At 36.9% G+C, this 20,609-nt stretch overlaps 1 protein-coding gene across 1 annotated transcript in view; it reads left to right on the top strand.

Annotated features, from left to right (window-relative positions):
* The first annotated feature begins 20,113 nt into the window (after positions 1 to 20,113).
* LOC125670014 (zinc transporter ZIP11-like) overlaps positions 20,114 to 20,609 on the top strand; it is a 36,631-nt gene continuing 36,135 nt past the window's right edge. The window contains 2 exon segments of the mRNA XM_048904906.2: positions 20,114 to 20,156; positions 20,159 to 20,235. Of these exon segments, the coding sequence (XP_048760863.2) occupies positions 20,129 to 20,156; positions 20,159 to 20,235 (105 nt within the window). The 5' untranslated portion in view covers positions 20,114 to 20,128.

Raw genomic sequence — 20,609 nt, 5'->3', positions numbered from 1 at the left:
AATAAAGTTCGTTTAAAGTTTCTTGTTTGTTAATCAAAGACAAACCAACTGTTGGTTTCGAAAGCATGCATACACATGTATTTCTTTAAAATGCATGTATTACAGAATCTTGTTTGCTATTCTTAAAGCATCACAGGCCACGGAGATTGTATTCTTAAAATACTTCACAACTGGAAATTACTGAAATATGTTATTGTCTCTATTCCGATTTCTGTCGTATTTTTGTTTTTATCAATGAAATGTCGTTTGTCTATTTGTATGAAAGCTGAAGATAACGAACAGTAATCAATCTCATAACTCCTATAAGCAATACAAAATAGAGAGTTGGGCAAACACAGACCCCTGGATATACCGGAGGTGGGACGAGATGCCTAGGAGGATTAAGCATCCCCTGTCGACCGGTCACACCCGCCACGAGCCCTATATCTTGATCAGGTAAATGGAGTTATTCGTAGTCAAAATCAGTGTGACAAGAACGGCCTAACAATCGGTACGAAACAAGTCGGACAGCATTTGTTGTATTAGCAAACTAGATTGTTATAACGACCATAGAATTTGCGAAATGACTTTAAACGAGACTGTTGAAATCTCTGCACCATTAACTTGCTTGTCAGTAGCCTGCCACGATTTAAATATATCACCCTGTAGCATGTGGTTTTTATTCATATCAAGGGAAATGTCTTTTGAAATGTTTCTCCTCTAATCAGATTCAAGCATTTCACAAGCGGAAGTAGGTACATGACATCCCTTCGCAACAGAAGTTGTTGTATTCATTTGTTTGCTACATTTCTTATCGGGTTTTTTAAAAACCAAACTTTCAGCGCTACTCCACTTAAAGATATGAAATCCTGCATATAACGTCAAGGTCACTGGGGGAAATTACGAATCATGCACACGGTATTTTGTATTCAATCTGACGGCATGAATGTTATATCTTAAACAAAGAAAATGGCTCTTATTGATATTTAAAATCCAACGGCGAGATCACTGATCAATAGGAATTTCAAAGTTACCGCCTTTGTGTATAAAGTTTAAGCTACACTTTATATCGTACTTTAAAAACTTGGAGGAATGATACTTTGCATAAATTTCTAGATTCCTAATCATTTTAAAGTTTAATCAGATGTAAACGGTCAAGGGACTAGAAGGAGAAATTCTGAATACGTCTCTGATCTTATTCTTTCCGTTGGAATTTAATGTGGGAGAACCTTTGTCAAAGTTACAGATTTGCCAAACTTGTGCACACAATTGCTACATTTGTGCTTAAATTCTGATCAGGATCTCTTTGTCTACAGATAGCATGCAGCATTGAGTTTGTTCCGTCTTTTGAATTTCATCATACGCTTCAGAATTGCAGTGATGACTTGTGATTCTTGGCGACAAAATAGAAATTTCTCTGTATAGTTAGTTCTGCTAGTCGAAGGCATAATGATGTTATGCAACAGTACGTTGTCCGCCGCTTCGCTCCGACATCTGCTTGTGTGAAAGAAAGAATACACTGTAGGGTTGTGGCGATTTTTGATTTCGATGAATGATAGAGCCGCTGTTTTAAAACATGATTAATTAAATCGTAAAATTCCAACTCCTCCTACACTTTCTGCCTGATTTCTAAGACAACATAGAAATAGATGACTCAGACTCTGTACATGGATTTGGTGAACAATATGTCCCTTGTACAAAGCTCACAATAAATCATTCTTCAAAATGCGACTTTTCCTAAATGTTCTTTTTCTGATTTCAGTGAGACTTTGTACAAATTCTTTCTAGTATCTTTTTTTTACTCTTTTTTTGTTTTTTGTTTTGTTACAATGAATAATACGTATCTGTTGTTATAGTGTTGCAAAGCGTCCTACAAATTCAGATATCAAAACAAATCGACCGATTTTTGTTACGTACGCTATAGATCTCCGAGCTGACAAAGAAAAAAAAATTGTTTTTAAATCTTGTGTTTTCTCTATAAATCTTTGTTACATTAAATTCTATCAGCGCATCTGTTGCTGGATTCGTCATAACGGGAGGGCTATGACCTACCCATTTAAACATATGTAGAATCAATCAGATGTAATTTTGATAAAAGGACCGAGTAAACGAATTCCGAACTATGAACATCCGCCTGCCGAATTGCACATATAATTGATAGAAACATGTTCATGTAATTACTTTGGCAATATCATGATGTGTCAACTCGAATCATACCAAGAAGAAAAACACATCAAAGAATATAGGCATTCGTTCTAGATGGCAAACATTCAATCATATGTTGTGCATGTATACAAGTTACAAGCGATTGTAACTAGTTTGTATACATATTATTTTCTAAACCGGTTCATGGTCTGGGGAGAAGGGATAGTCATGGACAAAATTACCTACGTAGAAGTTGCAGTCGTGTTTGTGCTTTCATGCTGGCATGTTTTATTTTTTCAACACTATGGCAAGTACAATATTGCGAGAAAAGATAAGATCTAATATTTTTTAAGAAACCTTACATGCTTCTAATACTCAAATAAAATCGAAACACGTAGTCCTTTCAGGTTTTGACTTGTTAAGTACAGCACGTAGAATAATATCTAAGTAGTACAATGTGCTACTCCTCAGTTGTAAAACAGTATACACTATATCTTCACCTACAAACTGGGCATAGAAAAACATGGCCACTGCAGTAGACAGGCAGAATAGTTTCGCAGAAATGTCTCAGGATTGGTCAACACTTGTATGAAAACTGACATGCACGAGTAAGTGACTGTTTGATCGTACATATTTATTATTATATAGACACATTATCATAGAATGCAAATACAGCAGTTTGGCCGATAGGACCGTGGATATATTGGCCTGGATAGCTCAGTGGTTAGAGAACCTGACTACGAATGCAGGAGTCCCGGGTTCAATTCCCGACCCAGCCATAATGTTCTCCTTCCCTGTTAAATGAGAAAATCTACGTACTCCTTGGTGACCAGGTCTTCTAACAGCCTTTGGAATTTCATGGGTTCCTTTATTAACTAAGCTAGTTTTTGTATTCTCATGAGGCAGAATTTATTTCAAAAGTTTCTACACGAGAAGAAAATACGAGGGCTGTTCGATATGTAATATGTATTGTACCACAGCGCGATGGAGATAATCAAATAGAAGCACCCGTGGGTAACCGACGATGGATTATTTGGTAATGCTGAGTTTATGGGTCTGATAAATGATAATGTATCTTATGAGACAGTTTCGTAGGTGGAGAAAGAAATTTCTGACTGGCACAGAGTCCGTCAAAGATGCAGCAAATTCTAGACGACCTTTGACTGTAACAGGCAAGGCAAATGTCTCAAAAGTCAGGGAAATAATTGAAAGTGATGGCAGATACACGATTCGTGATATTGCCAAATCTGTTGGCATATCGCTATCGCGGGTGCATTTCATTTTGAAGCGTATTTTGAAAGTGCGAAAGATTTCTGCCAGATGGATACCGCATATATTGACAGATGACCAAAAACCGGTACGAGTACAAACCGCTAAGCAATTGCTCAAAATGTTTCCCAAATTCAATCAAAGACAATTTGCAAACATTGTTACTGGTGACGAAACAAGGGTTCACTATTTCGAACCAGTAAGAGAAATTGGAAACAAAATATTGCCAAAAGAACCATAAGCACAAAGAAGCTTCTTTATTGCATATTCTTCTCATGTGATGGTATAACCGTACAAATTCCGGTGCCGAAGTGCAAAAGTGTTACAGGTCGGTATTACCGAGATGTTATACTAAAAAAGCTAAATAAATACTGTACATGTATTATCATAAACGACGCCCTGTGTCAGGATTTAAGCATGTTCGTCTACTTCATGATAATGCTCCATCACATACATCTAAGCTTGTAAAGCAATTTTTGAAGTCGGAGAAGATTACCGTCTTGCCACACCCACCACACTCTCCAGATCTAGCCCCATGCGACTTTTTCCTTTTCCCAAAACTTAAAAAGTTCTTATCTGGTCGTCGTTACAAGTCCCGACAGGCCCTTGGCTCAGACATCAGTCAGTGCCTCGGAAGTCTACCTAAATCAGCGTACCGTGACGCATTTCAGAAATGGATTCGGAGAATGAAATTTTGTATTTCAAACCGCGGAGAATACTTTGAAGGGATGTAATGTTCAATTCACTATTTGAGTGGAATATGCTTTTGAAATATCGCACAATACACATTACATATCGGACAGCCCTCGTATATTTTGCTGTGGGCTTCAACTGACATTTTATAGATATCGATGACGTTCAATACTCATTTTTATTTATATACGGATTCGATATATCCCAGCAAACTCAAAATAAAAGACTGTTCTGACACTATACAGAATCTCCCATTTTTGCATCATATTTGAATATTGTATCAAATATAGACGTAAACAGCAAACGAAAAACTTAAATTCATGACAAATGAAATGACTTCAGCTTTTCCATCGCCAACTTTCCAATACACGAAAACATGTTCTGTGTATGATAAATTTTTAAATCGAGGCAGGCTACAGGCAAATAAATTGATGTTACAAGGATTTCAGCAGTCTCCTTTAAATGCAGCATTTTTTATGGTTGTTATGATGATCTAATTTGCAAATACAACCTGTCACTAGTCGAATGGTTCTGACGTGTTTTACACTAATTGTTTAAGCCGTTCTTTACATACTGATTTTGACTACGGATTGCTCCGTTTACCTGATCAAGATGTGTATAGGGCTCATGACAGGTGTGACCGGTCAACAGAGAATGCTTCCTACCCTAAGGCACCTTTATCCCACCTCTGGTGTGTCCAGCTATAGGGGTCTATGTTTGCTAAGATGTGTATAGGGCTCATGGCAAGTGTGACCGGTCAACAGGGGATGCTTCCTACCCTAAGGCACCTTTATCCCACCTCTGGTGTGTCCAGGGGTCTATGTTTGCTCTACTCTTACTTTTGCATTCTTTCAGATTGTACAACTTTGTTAATGATTTGATGTTTATGATATTTAATTGAAAATCAATTCAAAAATTGGATCATTAATTTTTCCAGTATTCCGCGCTCTTCTTTTACGACATGACATATGTGCTGTTCCATGGCTGTTCCGTTAATCGCTACTTACCCAAACAATTAGGCGGGAAATTTGAATATAGATTGAAAATGCACACACGAAAAAGGGTTTTGAAAATGTAAATATAATTAGGCCTAATGAATTATCATTTTTGAAAGATGTAGTCTCGTGCACAACGGTGTATGCAGACAAATTTTCACAATTTGTATGTACACACCGTTACAGTTATAAGACTACACTTTCAAAAAATAATAGTTCATATAGCTTAAATACCATTAAAATTTTCTAATATATTTATTACAGGGTTAAAAAGTAAATGTAAATATTTAGTCTTCTTAGAGCTTTTGTTTGTTTGTTTTACGTCCCTTTGGGATCCGGGTTAGAATAGGTCCTCAGTACCCCTTACTTGTCGTAAGAGGTAACTAAATGTATTCAAATACACATGCATGCGAATGATTGAAATCGCTTATGTTCATTTCCCGTTATCTTTACATGCAAAGTAGTTATTTTCACATTAGTTAGATATTATCAGTTTTTTACGATTTTTTAGTTCATCTTTGGGTTTATTTATCACACCCCCCCCCCCCGATCTTTTTTTTTTTTTTTTTTTTTTTTTTTTTAAGCAAGGATCTTTAGGGTAAATTGGGGCAACTGGGACATCAGGGTAACTGGGACACTGTAATATTTTTCATCCCTAGTATGAAATTCTTCTGTTGAAAACATTACCTCAGTATCGTCTGCTAAAAAGTGAAATTTGGCAGCTGAAGACGAAATAAACAGAACAATTATCGGGTCTTTGATCCGAAAGGTAAGCACATGTTGTGTATGTTACGCAATAAGAAGGGGGGTTGTCGATGAAGATATTATAACTGTTATCATACAAATTATTTAACAATTTGATTTGTTAAAATTATATGGATAAACGTTCTAATCACTTTCCAATACCTCGATTTGTAAAACGTAACAAACACTCGCGAAAAATGTTGAGTACCATGCAATTTATCAATGACCCATTGCATTTCAGAATAAGAAATTCCTTCGGGATAAAGACACCATTTATTTTCATGACGGCTTTTACAAAACACAACCATGCACCTTATAAAATACTTAGAAGCGGAAAATTTATATGTTAATATTGATATAAACATTTTTTTTGCAAAGTATTTATATCTTATCACATTAAAATTGACTAGAGTATTTACGAAAATTGAATTAATATACGACATCGTACCGGATGTTGTGGTCTGAGATATCGTGACGTCACAAATTGATAATTTTGATAAACACATTGTGCAATTAAATAATTGCGAATGGGGTTATTCTCAACCATTTCTGTTAAAACCACTGCTGTTTCCAAATCTTCGTTATTCATTTAACGTGTTGGTAGTAATGCCAGTACAATAATTACAATAATAATTATTTAAATGTATATTATTCTCCACATGATTATTTCCTTTTTGAATTGGGGTAAGTGGGACAGGTGTTCAAGTTGTATTTTAGAAAATCAGATTTTATGCATTTCAAATAAAATTATATCCTTAGATTTGGTGAATTGTGCAGGGTTTTGGATAGTTCATAATGTTTAAAGGATAAATAATAAATTTATAATTCTCTATTTTAAAACACAGCAAATTTGATTCAATTAATAATCTTAGATTTCAAACATAATAAAGGTCGTTATAATTTGCTTATGATTATATGTATATGGTATGTGCATGTTTGAACAAGTGTTTTGAGTAGGTGTAATGGCAAGACGAAAGAAAATCCAAAATCCCAAACAAGTAAAGTGGTCTTAATCGTCTATGAAAAAAGCATTAAAAATTAGGCCTACATGTGATAAACTAAGCTTTCGCAAAGCTGCAGAATTACTGTCTGCAATACTAAAATATACGCATGAAATGAGTGCAAATGAGAACAAGATACTGATGCCCCAGCCTCCCGACCAACCGTGTACTTCACATCGGATCAAGAGAATCAGCTTGTTGGTCATATTCTAGAAATGGCTAACTGTGGATTTGGGTTGACAATTGATAGGAATATAATTGAACTTATGCTCAATATTTAATAGATAATCAAATCTGAAGCACTTTGCCGGTTTTACCTGTGTTTAGTGTCAAGATTGATCGGGAAAGGAGGGGGGGGGGGTTGAAGGATCGAGGGAAGGAGGGAGGAAAACGGGCTGGGGAGAGAATTTAAGGGGATGAACGACAAGATGGGATGAGGAGAGATTAGGAAAACGGGTTGGAGGGAGAGGAGGAACCCCTTGTTTGTCCTTGTCCCCACTTAATCTTCTAACTTTAGGTATCAACATTGTTGTCCCAGTTACCCCATTACAGAAGGGCAACTGGGACACTCAGCAGTTATACGATTTGTCTCCCTTCTTTTTGGAGTAATGCTTCTGAAAGAATTTCATACCTGAGAAATGAAATTTAACATATCTATCTTTTATTGCATGACATTAAACTTTTATAGATACATCTCTATTAGTATGGAATATCAAAAATAATCTAAAGTGTCCCACTTGCCCCAATTTCCCCTAATTAAAGTTTGCAAACGTTGTGATCTGATAGGGGGTCATGAGGAGGGTTGCAATCAACTTTCAAACTTTTCAAAATGGCCACCAATTCAAAATTTACTGGCTGCCAAAAATGTCGTATTTTCCTTTTCTGAATAGACAAAAGAACATCTTTTAGTTTAGATAAGTTTATTCCAATTTTGGGGCCAGAGGGCATTACAACAAAGACAGCTTATGAAGAAAGAAATTTCAGAAAAGATAAAAACAATAGCTACAAACTACATTTAGATGTGGCATTGGGATCAAGTACATATATGATTTGCAAACCGGGTGCATGCATAAATGGACAAAATCAGTGTTATACCAAGGTATGAATAATAAACTAGAAGAATTTTTGCACTTTTAAAGCATCACCTCTTTTTCTGAAAGTTTTAGGCCTAACTAAATATTCACTCAATTTGACAATTATTGGTTTGTCTTCATTAATCATTAACCAAGTAAATTTGCCCTTATTTCAAGTGTTAGATAGATAAAATGTTGTTGGAACTTGTATATATCATGAAAAAACATATTTCTCTCTTCAACATAGAAATGGCAATCAGTGAGGAAATGAAATTCATATCCACATATTCTTTTGTTTCTTCTGACCAGTATTGCTTTTTACAAAAGAACATCTTTTAGGGGTTTTCCTTTGCTTTTTATGAATCACATGTATATTAAAGTTTTAGCTTTAGTGGGTAATGGACTAAGAGATTAGGCCTATATTTAGAATGTTTTGAGTATCTTGTTCCGCTTGATTAGAACAAGATAAACTACACGGACTGTCAGAGCGACATATGTTGAGACGCTTTCCCGCCTTATGACGTCACATCATGTTCTCAGTGAACTCGAAATGCACATTTGATAACAGATTTAAAAAATTCAATGTAGAAGTTATACAAATACTTTAACCATTGAGAAAGGTAAGATAGAATATCAGTTTATTTGTTTTTCACGTTTTTATTTATAAATCCATGTTGTTATCTGCGATGACGTCATGTTTGGTAACCCCCAAGGAACCGTTGCGTTGTGGTTACCGTTGCCATTTGTTTGCTTTGATCTGTGACGATTAGACGAGTTTTTTCACACAGATACAAAAAGTTTGAATATCACAATGAAAAGGGAAAGATCTACCGAGAGGAAGAGCAGGAGTGTGTCTAAGAGGGTAATGCTCCGAGAAATAAAACTTTTCCCGTCTCAGAGTGTTGTTTTTGTAGGATACAAGCACCGTTTATATTTAGGGGGGGGGGGGTGTCTTGTCGAGCTGATAGACATTTAGTCAAATACTAATTGTTAGCCAAAGCCTTTGCAAACTTAATCTCTAATTTATTGTTTATCATATAATGGAGTAAACCATACTCAGATAAAACCAATAGCTGAGAATACCTGTCGAACTAGCACATAAAGCGGTTGGGGGAGGGGGTGTCAAAGAATGTGTGGGGTACGTAAATAATGTTGTTAAGATGACTGTAGAAGAATCTAATTATTTATTCAAATTGTTATCTCCCCCCCCCCCCCCACTTTCGATGAGGCGTTAACCATGAATAAAAAATTGTAGGAAATGAAGGTGGATGTAGGAATTCATCAGTAATAGGACTGCTTTAAAAAAAATTGTGTTGGGGGTTTGATATTTAATTATGTAGGGACTGACAAGGATACTGACATCTTCCCACCCTTCTCTAATCTATCAGACTATCCTGTGTTCAAGGACATGAAATATGACGGATATTTGGACTCCCCCATTCTTTCCCAATTCCCTCCATTTCAATTCAATAGGTAACGAGAAAGTAAATAAATGTACAAATGAATGTACATGTACTAGCGATTTAAACAATATATAGTCACGTTATATACAGGGATTGTATTTCTTATTCTAGCGTCGTATAGATACCTCTTCAGACGACAATCAGAGCCGTCAGTGGTACGAAGTGATGCTGGCCCTAGCAGCCAAGTCTGCTGTAAGTCACCTCTCTCTCTCTCTCTCTCTCTCTCCTTTATGTATCTCACTCTCTGAATCGTTAGCTGTAGTTTCTTTTATTTCCTCTACAGAGCAAACCAGTCTATGCCTCTGTTGCTCACGAAATGACAGAGCATATTCAAGACTGGGTAAGAGTCTATAAGTCAGAACAAATATACCCCGGAATCCATGTAATCAACTAATCTATTATATGTATATATCTTCTTTTACTATTAATTTTACGTAAATGGTTATGTACAAATAATGATGCGTGTATCAACGCTTACTAATCTATCACATGTAAATTGGATTACTATTTACGTATATGGCTATGTACAAATAATGATGCATATTATCAATGCATTGCTTTACTTTTTTTTATTTTTATTTTTTAAAGTAAATGGTCATTTACAAATACTGACCATTGTTTTACAGCATGAATTGACCTATGCCATCAACAGGTCAGAAGGGCGTAGGGACCTCCCCACCATTCCCCAGCCTGCGCATATGGTAAGTGATGGAATCGTGTTCAATGTTTGAATGAGGCATGGTAAATATTCTTTCAATGAACTCTATAATACATATCGACCTCAAAATTGGTTTTTATAATTATTTCCAGATTGAGTGGTTGGCCCGAGTCAATTTTAAACACAGACCGATGCGCCGCAACATACCCGAACAGAGACAACACAAAGTCCCCAAGAAACCTGTGTTCGACTCCTCCAAGTATATCTACTAAAGATGGAGGTGACATTGGTAAGTAAATCAACTATAGACTGTGGTCTGAAAACATTGTCGTCATTTCCTGTCCTCATCTGCAAGGTAGCTTACTATTATATGACTTTTATTTTACGGATAAAAGAATATTGCGAGGAACTGTTTCATAGGCATTTGGAAATGTCACATTTTAGGATTTTAATTTTTTGATGGAGGTGGGGGGTATTTTTAGGTGCTAGTTTTGGACGTTTCGCTGCTATATCTACAACATTGTTTATGAATTTATTCTTCTGTTGCAGGGTACTGTTTACAACACTACACTGGCGCATGGTCAGCAAGGGTCAGAGTCAAGATTCCTTGACAACCATCTCTGTACCACTGAGCTCTGAGCCCTATATATTTCCCTTTCATGGAGGAAATGAATATGGCAGACACTGAGACAACTCATATTCAACACATTTGTATGCGAGCGCCATAGCTGTCTTATGTTGAGTTCTTTAATCACATGATGTTTTCATAATACAATGTATTATATGCTGTGGTTTTATAATCATGGGCCGTGGTTTTATAATTATGTGCTATAGTTATGTAATTATGTGTTGTGGTTTTATAACTATATGCTGTGGATTCATTATATATATGCTGTGTTTTTAATATTACATGCTGTTGATATTCAATTATGTGCTGTGTTTTTAGTATTACATGCTGTTAATTGATATTCAATTATGTGCTGTGATTCTCTTATCATATTGGTGTTGACATTTAATTATAAGGTGTGGATCTGTTATTATATGCTGTTCTGATATCATATGGTGTAGACTTTTAATTATGTGCTGTCGTTCTGTTATCTGCTGTTGTTTCGTCATCATATGTAGTGGTTTCGTATTTACATGCTGTAGTTTAACATGCTTCATAAAGCGCATCAGTGCAGTTTTCAGAAGAATGACCAAATTTGGATTATGCTGTCAATATTTCTAAATAATCTTTCCCATTTGTTGAAACCTCATAATGTAATGACGAACCTCATAATGACAAACCATATAATGGTGACACATCATATAAATGTTTAACCACAGCATATAAATACAAAACCACAATATAATAACAAAACAACAGCATACAACAGAAACACAGCATATAAATAAAAATCCACACTATATGATATCAGAACCATTATACTAACAGATCAACAGCATATAATATCAGAACTGCATATAATAATAGATCCACACCATTTTATCAACTGTCCACACCAATAATTATAATAAGATTGATTGTTTAATTTTTTTTTTCACGTTCCGTGACTGTCGAAAATACTTCGTCACCAGTTGTAATTTGTATGTGAAGTACCATAAATTTAGACCTACGCTTAGCGCTCAGAACTCAGTAACGGTTCTTTAACGTGCTAACGCTTACCGCGACACGGTACCTCCATTTTTAAGGTCACATCCGGAAGACCCGTGATTCTCACTTCTAAATGCCGAGCGCTTGGCGAAGGAGCAATCACTACCAATGATTACGTCTTGGGTTTGACAAGGCACAAGCGAGGTTCGAGCCCATATAATAAGAGAAATACAGCACGTAATTGAATATCAACAGCATGCAATGTTAAAAGCACAGCATATGATAATGAATCCATCTCATAAAATTATAAAACCACAGCACATAATTAGATTACTTAACATGGGACAGCTATGGCGCTCCATACATGTGCTTTGCTGAAAGCAAATATGGTATATGCAATCATGACAGGGTTTGAATATTATTTGGCAATTGCTAATGGCTATTTACCTTTATCGTGCTGGCCATAGTCTTCCATTTTGGTATTTATTGACGATTTAGGGCAATGTGCCATTTATTATCAGTTATTTTCAAATTACTGCATGCATGTAGTATCTTCAAAATATCCAGTTTAGCTTATTTCTTTGTTTTTGCCATTTTTACAACAGCTGCGCTGATTTTTGTTATTTTCTTTATATACTAAACTGTGTACATCTTCAATTTGTTGGTTTACAAATAAGGTTTGTAAATGTGATGAACACTCCATTGTTGGGGAGAGGTAGTGGATGTAGGACGGAGTAGCGTTCCAACCATACCTGATTATATAGCGAATTTTCAATGCTTTATAGCTGGACATGGAATTTCCCATTCCTTCCTTGAAGTAATGCACGTTTACCGGCTGATTGATGATGTACACGTTATTAGTACAATTTTAAAGTAATCCAAAGTTTATTATTATTGAGGAAACATATTTAATATATACCTTATCATTCTGACAAGTGGCTGATGCATGCTTTTGAATATGCATGTGCATTTATTTATTTTTTTGCGGATTATGGTATTTATCTTAAAGCTCATTCCATTTATACTTACCTGCATGCACTTATTTATTTATTTATTTTTATTTATACACTGTGTGTATTTCTGTTTATACTTTCGCTATGTTATTGTAATAAAATCTTTTAAAGACAACTTCATGAATCAAGTTTTTATTTCCCTTAGTATGGGGAATAGTCCTTGAAAACTTCTATGCATAATTTTTGCATAAGTAATGTTCTTTTATGGACTGTCAAAGAGCTGATTTAAGCGCTAAACTCAATTTTCAAGTTTTAGGGAGTACACAGGAAAAATCTAGCATTTTTTTAATATATGAGAATAGGTTGAAACCATAGGTAAAATTCAGTGGTTGTTTTTTTAAAATCCTCATTAAAAGCTAGCAGCCTCTAACCAGCAGCCAATAACAAGCCCGAAGAAGCTAGCAGTCCTTATAATATATGCGCAGCCTGAGTGTGTTACTACCGCAGCCTGAGTGTGTTACTACCCGGAAGTTGTCATATTCACACTAAATGTAAGAATACAAAGAGAGATAACTCACGTTTTCGGAAAGGCCTATAAGATGATTAATTAAAGTACTGAGAGTACTCCGACGGAATACTAAAAATTAACAAATAATTGATCAAAATTGACAAGTTTGATACTTAGAGGCAATGGAGCTCACCTGAAAGTCCTAGTATTACATCATATACGGCCTTACTGGAGGTTAATTAACAACTTGATCTTTAAAGACCCTATGAAAGGAGTATGGACACAAGATAGGGGGCCCCTTGGACTATCATTTCCTGCCATTCAATTTGGGTTGTAGGGGTGCCCGGGGGTGGAATCTCATTTCAGACCTCTAATGATCGAATATGGGGTGATCGAAGCAAACAAAAGTGATCAAGAGATAGACAACAATGTATAGGAATCAACAGAATACTAAAATGAAATTGAGGTTAATAGCAATTTAATCTTTCAAGAGTCTACAAAAGGAGTATGGAGGCAAGATAGAGGACCCCTAAAACTAGCGTTTTCCGTCCCCATGCAGTATGGGGCTGTAGGGGTACCACCTGGGATCTCCTGGGGTTGAGGACACTTTTCAGACCTCTCTAATGATTGCATATGAGGTGACAGAATGAAACAAAACTGATAAAGGAATAGAGAACATCGTAATCAAACAATACCCAAGAAAGTGCATGGTCATATAAAGCAATTGAACTCACCTGAAAGTTCCTAATTTTACATCGCTTAGGGTCATAATGAAGGCAGGTAACAACTTCATTATTGAATAGTCCACAAAAGGAGTATGCAGGTAAGGTGAGGGATCACTAGGACTCTCATTTGGGGCTGTATTGGTACCACCTGGGGCCTCCCAAGGGTCGGGTTACTTTTCATACTTTTAATTATTAAACATGGGGTGATCGAATAAAACAAAACTGATAAAGAACAATGAATTCACACATATAGAACTCTTAAAGGGTGTTACATAGGTCTTTCAGGGCAACTGAGCTCACCTGAAGGTTTTTAATTTTACATCATATACGGCTATAATTGAGGCTAATATCAACTTAATCTTTGAAGAGTCCAGAGAGAGAGAGAGAGTATGCAGACACGGTAGGGGACCCCTAAGACTATCATTTTCCGCCCTCAGTTTGGGTCTGTATTGGTATCATCTTGGGCCTCCAGGTGGTCGGGCCACTTTTCGGACTTGTTTAATGAATGTATATGGGGTGATGTAATCAAACAAAACCGATAAAGGGATATAGAACAACGACTTCAAACATACAGAACCTTTAAAAAGGCTCACGTGTGTCGTTAAGGACGCTCACATGTGTCGTTAAGGACGCTCACCCGAAAGTTCCTGATTTACACCATGAAGGAAAATAACTGTCTTTGAAGAGTCCGCGAAAGGAGTATGCAAACAAGGAAGTGAACCCCTAGGACTATCATTTCCGCCCTCCATATGGGGCTGTATGGGTACCACCTGGGGCCTCCCAGAGTCGGGCCACTTTTCAAACTTCTGTAATGATGGAATATGGACATCGTCAGAACACAAGGGTTTTTTCTCATGCAGTGTAACGGAAAGAAGCCACGTGGTTTCCGACTATGGAATATGGGGAGATCGAACGAAACAAAACTAATATGGGATAGAGAACAACGAAGTCAAACATGTAGAACCCTTAACAGGGGTCAAATAAGCCTTGTAGGACAATTGAGTTAAACTGAAAGTTCCTATTTTTACATTATGTTTATCAAGTGATTTACGAATACATGGATCCCACGGACCTAGCCGCTCTTCCGTACTGCATGGTTTCAATGTCGGATAGGGTTTGCTACCGTGTCTCTAGCTCTCCTGTTGATGTTTTTCACTTAATCTCCAGGAACATCTCAAGATGCCGGAAATCACTCTTCACCTCCCCGGTACTGGGCAAGTCGTACCGGGTTAGACTCCCCAGACACAACATCCCCCTGTTTTCGTCGAAGGACGATGAAAGGGGGTTCTGCAAATGGTCAAGGTGGGAGCGACCCCCCCCCCCTCCCGACGTGACTATCTGGAACACAGGTAAAGGATCCGCTAAAATGTTCCCCTGTGACAAGTTTTCTATATGTTTGACTTCGTTGTTCTTTAGTCTGTTTTATTTTGTTCGATCACATATCAGAGAGGTCTGAAAAGTGGCCCACCCTTCGGATGCCTCCTCCGGTACCCCTACAGCCTCAAACTAAGGGTGGAAATGATAGTTTTTTGTTCCCTATATTGCCTCCATGCTCCTTCTGTGTATTCTTCAAAGATTGAGTTGTTATTTGCCTTCATTATGACTACATGATATAAAGGAACTTTCAGGTGGGCTAATTTGCCATGGTGATCCATTGTAAGGGTTCTATATAGTTGACTTCGCTGTTCTCTACTCCTTTATTAGTTTTCTATTCTATCACTCCGTATTCAATCATTAGAGAGGTCTGAAAAGTGGTCCCACCCTCAGGAGGCCCCTTGTAGTGCCAAATCAGCCCCAAACTGAAGGCGGAAATCGATAGTCCTCGGGGTACCCTACCTTGCCTGCATACTGCTTTTGTGGACTCTTCAAAGATTAAGTTGTTATTTGCCTTCATTATGAATTTATGACCCTAAGCGATGTAAAATTAGGAACTTTCAGGTGAGTTCAATTGCCCTTAAAATACTGTGTGACACCTTTTAATGGTTCTATATGTTTGACTGCCTTGTTCTCTATCCCTTCATCAGGTTTGTTTCATTCGATCACCCATTTTCGATCATTAGAAAGGAGTAGTGAAATGTGGAGGCCCAAGGTGGTACCCCTACAGCCCCATACTGAGGGTGGAAAACGATAGCTTTTGAGGTCCCCTATACTGCTTCCATACCCCTTCTGTGGACCCTTCAAAGATAAAGTTACTATGAATTAACCTAAATTGCAACCTTATGTGATGTAAAATTCAGAACTTTCAGGTGATCGTCAAAGGCCGTACGTCGTGACCCTTTTTTAGCTCACCTGAGCAAGGGATCAAAGTATATAGGGAAAATCTTTAAAAATTATCTCAAGAACCACTGAGCTTGGAAAGTTTAAATCTACATGAAAACTTTCTGACATAGTGCAGATTTAAGTTTGCTAAATCGTGTTTTCCAGGCGCAGGGTGGGGCCACAATAGGGTACCAAAGTTTTTCAGGGGAATATATTGGGAAAAGCTTTAAAAAGCTTCTTCTCAATAACCACTAGGCCAGAAAAGTTACAATTTACATGAAAACTTCCTGATATAATGTAAATTCAAGTTTGTAAAAATAATGGCCTCCGAGGGTAGGGTGCGGCCACAATTGGGGGTCAAAGTTTTACATCGAGTATATAGGGAAAATCTTTAAAAATCTTCTTTTCAGAAGCCACAGGGCCAGAAAAGTGGAAATTTATATGAAAGTTTCCTGACATGGAGCAGATTCAAATTTGTGCAATTCATTGTCCCCAGGGGTAGAGTGGGACCATAATAGGGGGTCAAAGTGCAATATGCTGATATACATGTATATGAAAAATCTTTTTAAAAATCCCTAGAACTGTTTTAGCTCTAGGGCTTTCATATTTTATATATGCATTCTCTACAAAAAGATCTTTCATGCGATTCGATGGTGTGCGATCTTGTGACCTTGACCTGGAAGTTTGACCTACTTTTGAAATAGAGCTTTCATATTTCATATATAGATTTCTTATGGCAAGGTGATTTGTATCATACCATGATCTACATTTGTGACCTTGGTCTTATCCAGAACAGCAAGATCATGTTAGTCATATTGGTGTCTGTGTTATGTAAATTCATTTTCAGTGATGTTGTAATCCTTTGGAGCTAGGTTGGGACCACAGTTTTTCATGGGAACAAAGATTGAAATCTTTTTAAAATCACAACAGCTGAACAATGGCAGGGCCAAAGTGATTTATGTGAGCGATGTGGCCCATGGGGCTCTTGTTAGTATTCTATGAATTCCTGTACATTATTGTCAATCGTTTGATAACTTTTGTTTCCTTTGATCACCCCATATTCAATCATTAGAAATGTCTAAAAAGTGCTTCCACCCTCGGGCACCCCCGAATTGAAGGCAGGAATTGATAGTCCAAGGGGTTCCCTACCTTGTATCCATACTCCTTCCATGGACTCTTCAAAGATTTTAAAAGTTATCATTCCCTTCATTACGGATCTTTTGGAGACCCGGGTTAGAATATCAGATAGGTCTTCAGTATCCCTTGCTTGTCGTAAGAGGCGACTAAATGGGATGGCCATTTAAATGAGGCTGGAAAAACCAAAGCCCCGTGTCTCAGCAGGTATGGCACGATAAAGATCCCTCCCTGCTCAAAGGCCGTAAGTATCAAGGCCTAGCATAGGCCTAAATTTTGTAGCCCTTCACCGCCAATGGTGACGTCTCCATGTGAGTGAAATATTCTCGAGCGGGACGTTGAGCTCTTGAAATTGCCTACAAGTATCAAACTTGATAATTAAGAATATTTCTATTATTTGTTAATTTTTTTTTATCAATTATAATCGATTATTTGCAAGATTAGTTTTCTCTCTGAGTACTCTCAGAACTTTGATGGATTTTCTTATTGACTGGTGGTTAGGGGCTGCTAGCTTCAGTCTAGTGTTAAAATCCTAACGGAGATACAGTAGAGATTAGAAACTGATACTTTGAATTAAGAAAAGTTTCTTATAACATGAGGGGTTGTTCTGTATGCAGCCCAAATCCATTAGACAAAGTTTATTCCTGTCATTAGTTTTTGTTACGTGCGTATGCTTTCCTACAATGTTGAGGACCTTCATACCCCCTATGGTGACAATGGAAAAAATAAAAATTGCTTTTTGTTACACCATCCCATCATGTTCACGGAAAAACATGTTTTTAGTTTGGTGTTTCAACGGTCGCGGTGGCGCTGGGTATCCTAGAGGTAGAGCGTTCGCTTTGGGACCAGTGTTGGGATCTTGAGTTAGAGCCCCGAATATGACCTTTTTTAAAATATTAAAACATAAATGGAGACACAGTCATATATATATATATATATATATATATATATATATATATATATATATGAGTTTGGTAGAAAATCATTGACATTGACATTGAACAAATCTTTATGTATTTATTTATGGAAGGAGTAATTGCACATCATATGAATTATGATAAACAAATGAAGCTCTTAAAGCTAAATAACTTGTTTTGTTTTTTTAATGTATAAAACTTAAGCAATTCATATCGACATCTTTAACATTTTTAAAATATCTAAAACAGTTGTTCTTCATCAGATAAAGTTTAGATAATTTCGATGCCTTTATTACGTCAGTTTGGCTAGCACCGCCTGAACCGCCGCTCAGCATGCCTTAATTCAATTTATTGAATTTTTAGGAAAAAAATTGAACAATCAAACACTGTTGTAAAACATGTAGATAAATTTTATTAGATCTCAGTTTGGGGTATGAGAAGGTAATAATTTTAAAGAGTCTAAAAAAAAAGAAAGAAAGAAAAGAAAACTCCGGAGGGGTGGCACGGTGGTGTTGGTGTTGAGTGTTTGCAGCTAGAGGTAGCAAGAATTGCAACAGGTGCACCTGCACTGTATTTAAAGATGTGAGCATGTAACTGATGCAAGTTGTGTATGAAAATCAGTTTGACTTTCAAAAAAATTACTTTTGAAGTCGATAGAATTTCCCCAAACATATACATATATATATACAATACAAGTTCAAACATAATGCAAAAAATTACTGTATATACACCGTAACCAGGCGCGTAGCCAGAAGTAAAATGAAGTGTATGCAATGTACCGAAAGGAGTCGCGGGGGGGGGGGGGGGGGGGGGGGCTTGTGGGTCCAGGGTCTGGTGCCGGAAGCTCCTGGGTTTTGCCAATGAGATCACTAATTTTCTGTGCATAGAAACAGAGTTTCTTATCAATTTCCAAAGTTAAAAGAACGCACAAAATTTATTTTCTCAAATGTTTTATAATACCAACGCACCATGCGTACTTTAACTGACTTAAAGTTGTTTTACGAATTGTGTTGTCCACTTATTTTCGTTGTTTTCGAATGGTATATACATGTACATGTATGGTAAATGTTATTGATAACAAAGAATATCTTAAATGCGTTTACTAAATGATGTACATTAAAGTGATATTCTACATGATTTAAACAGTATTTTATTGTGTTCAACATAGTAAGATTATGCAGCAGGCAGAGCATGTATACATGTAAGCCTTATCCTGAAAGGTACAAGGTGTTCGACATGATGTTGATGATTGGAAATTGAAAAAAGACTGAATTTGATTGAATGATGTTGATTAAATCTTAATCATAAATCGGAACTATATAAACAGTTATTTTTGAGGCGCAAATATTTAATGGTAGTTTTCTCTCTCTCTCCGACCAAACCTACTAAGTGAGGACGTCCTCACAATGTGTAGACGAGAATACACACATATATTATTCTAAAGGCAAAAAAGTACTATGTTAGGTATAGTTATAGGGATACCTATGAAAGTTTATCTAATACTCTCTTTCGAATTATGAAAAAAGGGTTTTGGAGAGAGAATATCAGTAAGGACATGTCCTCACACCACTTGTCCTCACTAAGCTAATATTTTGTATCTACATCTTTCACATGCTGTAGGTCACATTTATGAGAACAAAAGAGAGAGAGAGAGAGAGAGAGAAAGAGAGAGAGAGAGAGAGAGAGAGAGAGGGGGGGGGAACTTTTTTGTGCAATTTTGTCCTCACAACTTCTGTCCATTGGTTGAAATTTGTCCAATTCTGTCCTCACAACTTCTGTCCAGTGATTGAAATTTGTCCTCACTTTACACGTTTTATTGGCGCTCTCTCTCCCTCTCTCTAACAAATGATGTGTACGCAGGTGTGTACTTGCGTATAGGCAGCTACGCGCACTAACAAAATATCTAATCAAACTATTAGAACAAAATGTGATGTGTAGGCAGCATCTGGTGTTTACCGCCCTTTAGCGTGCTCTCCTGTCATTGGAGGTTACATTTAATTTTGATTTTTATTTCAACAATGTTGGCAGGCTACAATGCAGTTTTCCAACTTTATTGGGTACATTGTTCACATGGGGACTGACGGCTGCAGGTGCTGCATTAGTGTTTGTTTTCCACAGCAGTCAGGTAACACCAGAGCGTTCCATCGTGGTTTTATTGCCGATTGATATTGTTATTCAACTGCAATGAACTTGTGACACATCACCATGTTCTGTGCACCTGCTCAGGAGCTCAGGAGAGTATTCGTCTGTTATGCTCTCTCAAAAACTAAGGAGGGCACACTGGAGGATGATAATCAAATTCTCTTCATGTCATTTATGAGTAATCCCCCCATTAAAACATGCAGATACTGTATCACCAAAGGGAGTTGTCACAAATATTTAGATATATCGTCGGGACCCCATAGATTAGGCCTAGTATGTCATATCGTCAATACCTTAAACATTTCCCCCAAAGTCTTGGTTGGTAACACGTTTTGAATTTTGCATTTAAGACATTAT

The sequence above is a fragment of the Ostrea edulis genome, chromosome 4, assembly GCF_947568905.1.
Source record: "Ostrea edulis chromosome 4, xbOstEdul1.1, whole genome shotgun sequence".
Classification (NCBI taxonomy): Eukaryota; Metazoa; Mollusca; class Bivalvia; order Ostreida; family Ostreidae; genus Ostrea; species Ostrea edulis.
Note: the sequence above shows the minus strand (reverse complement) of the source record. Positions and strands in the feature narration are given on the sequence as shown.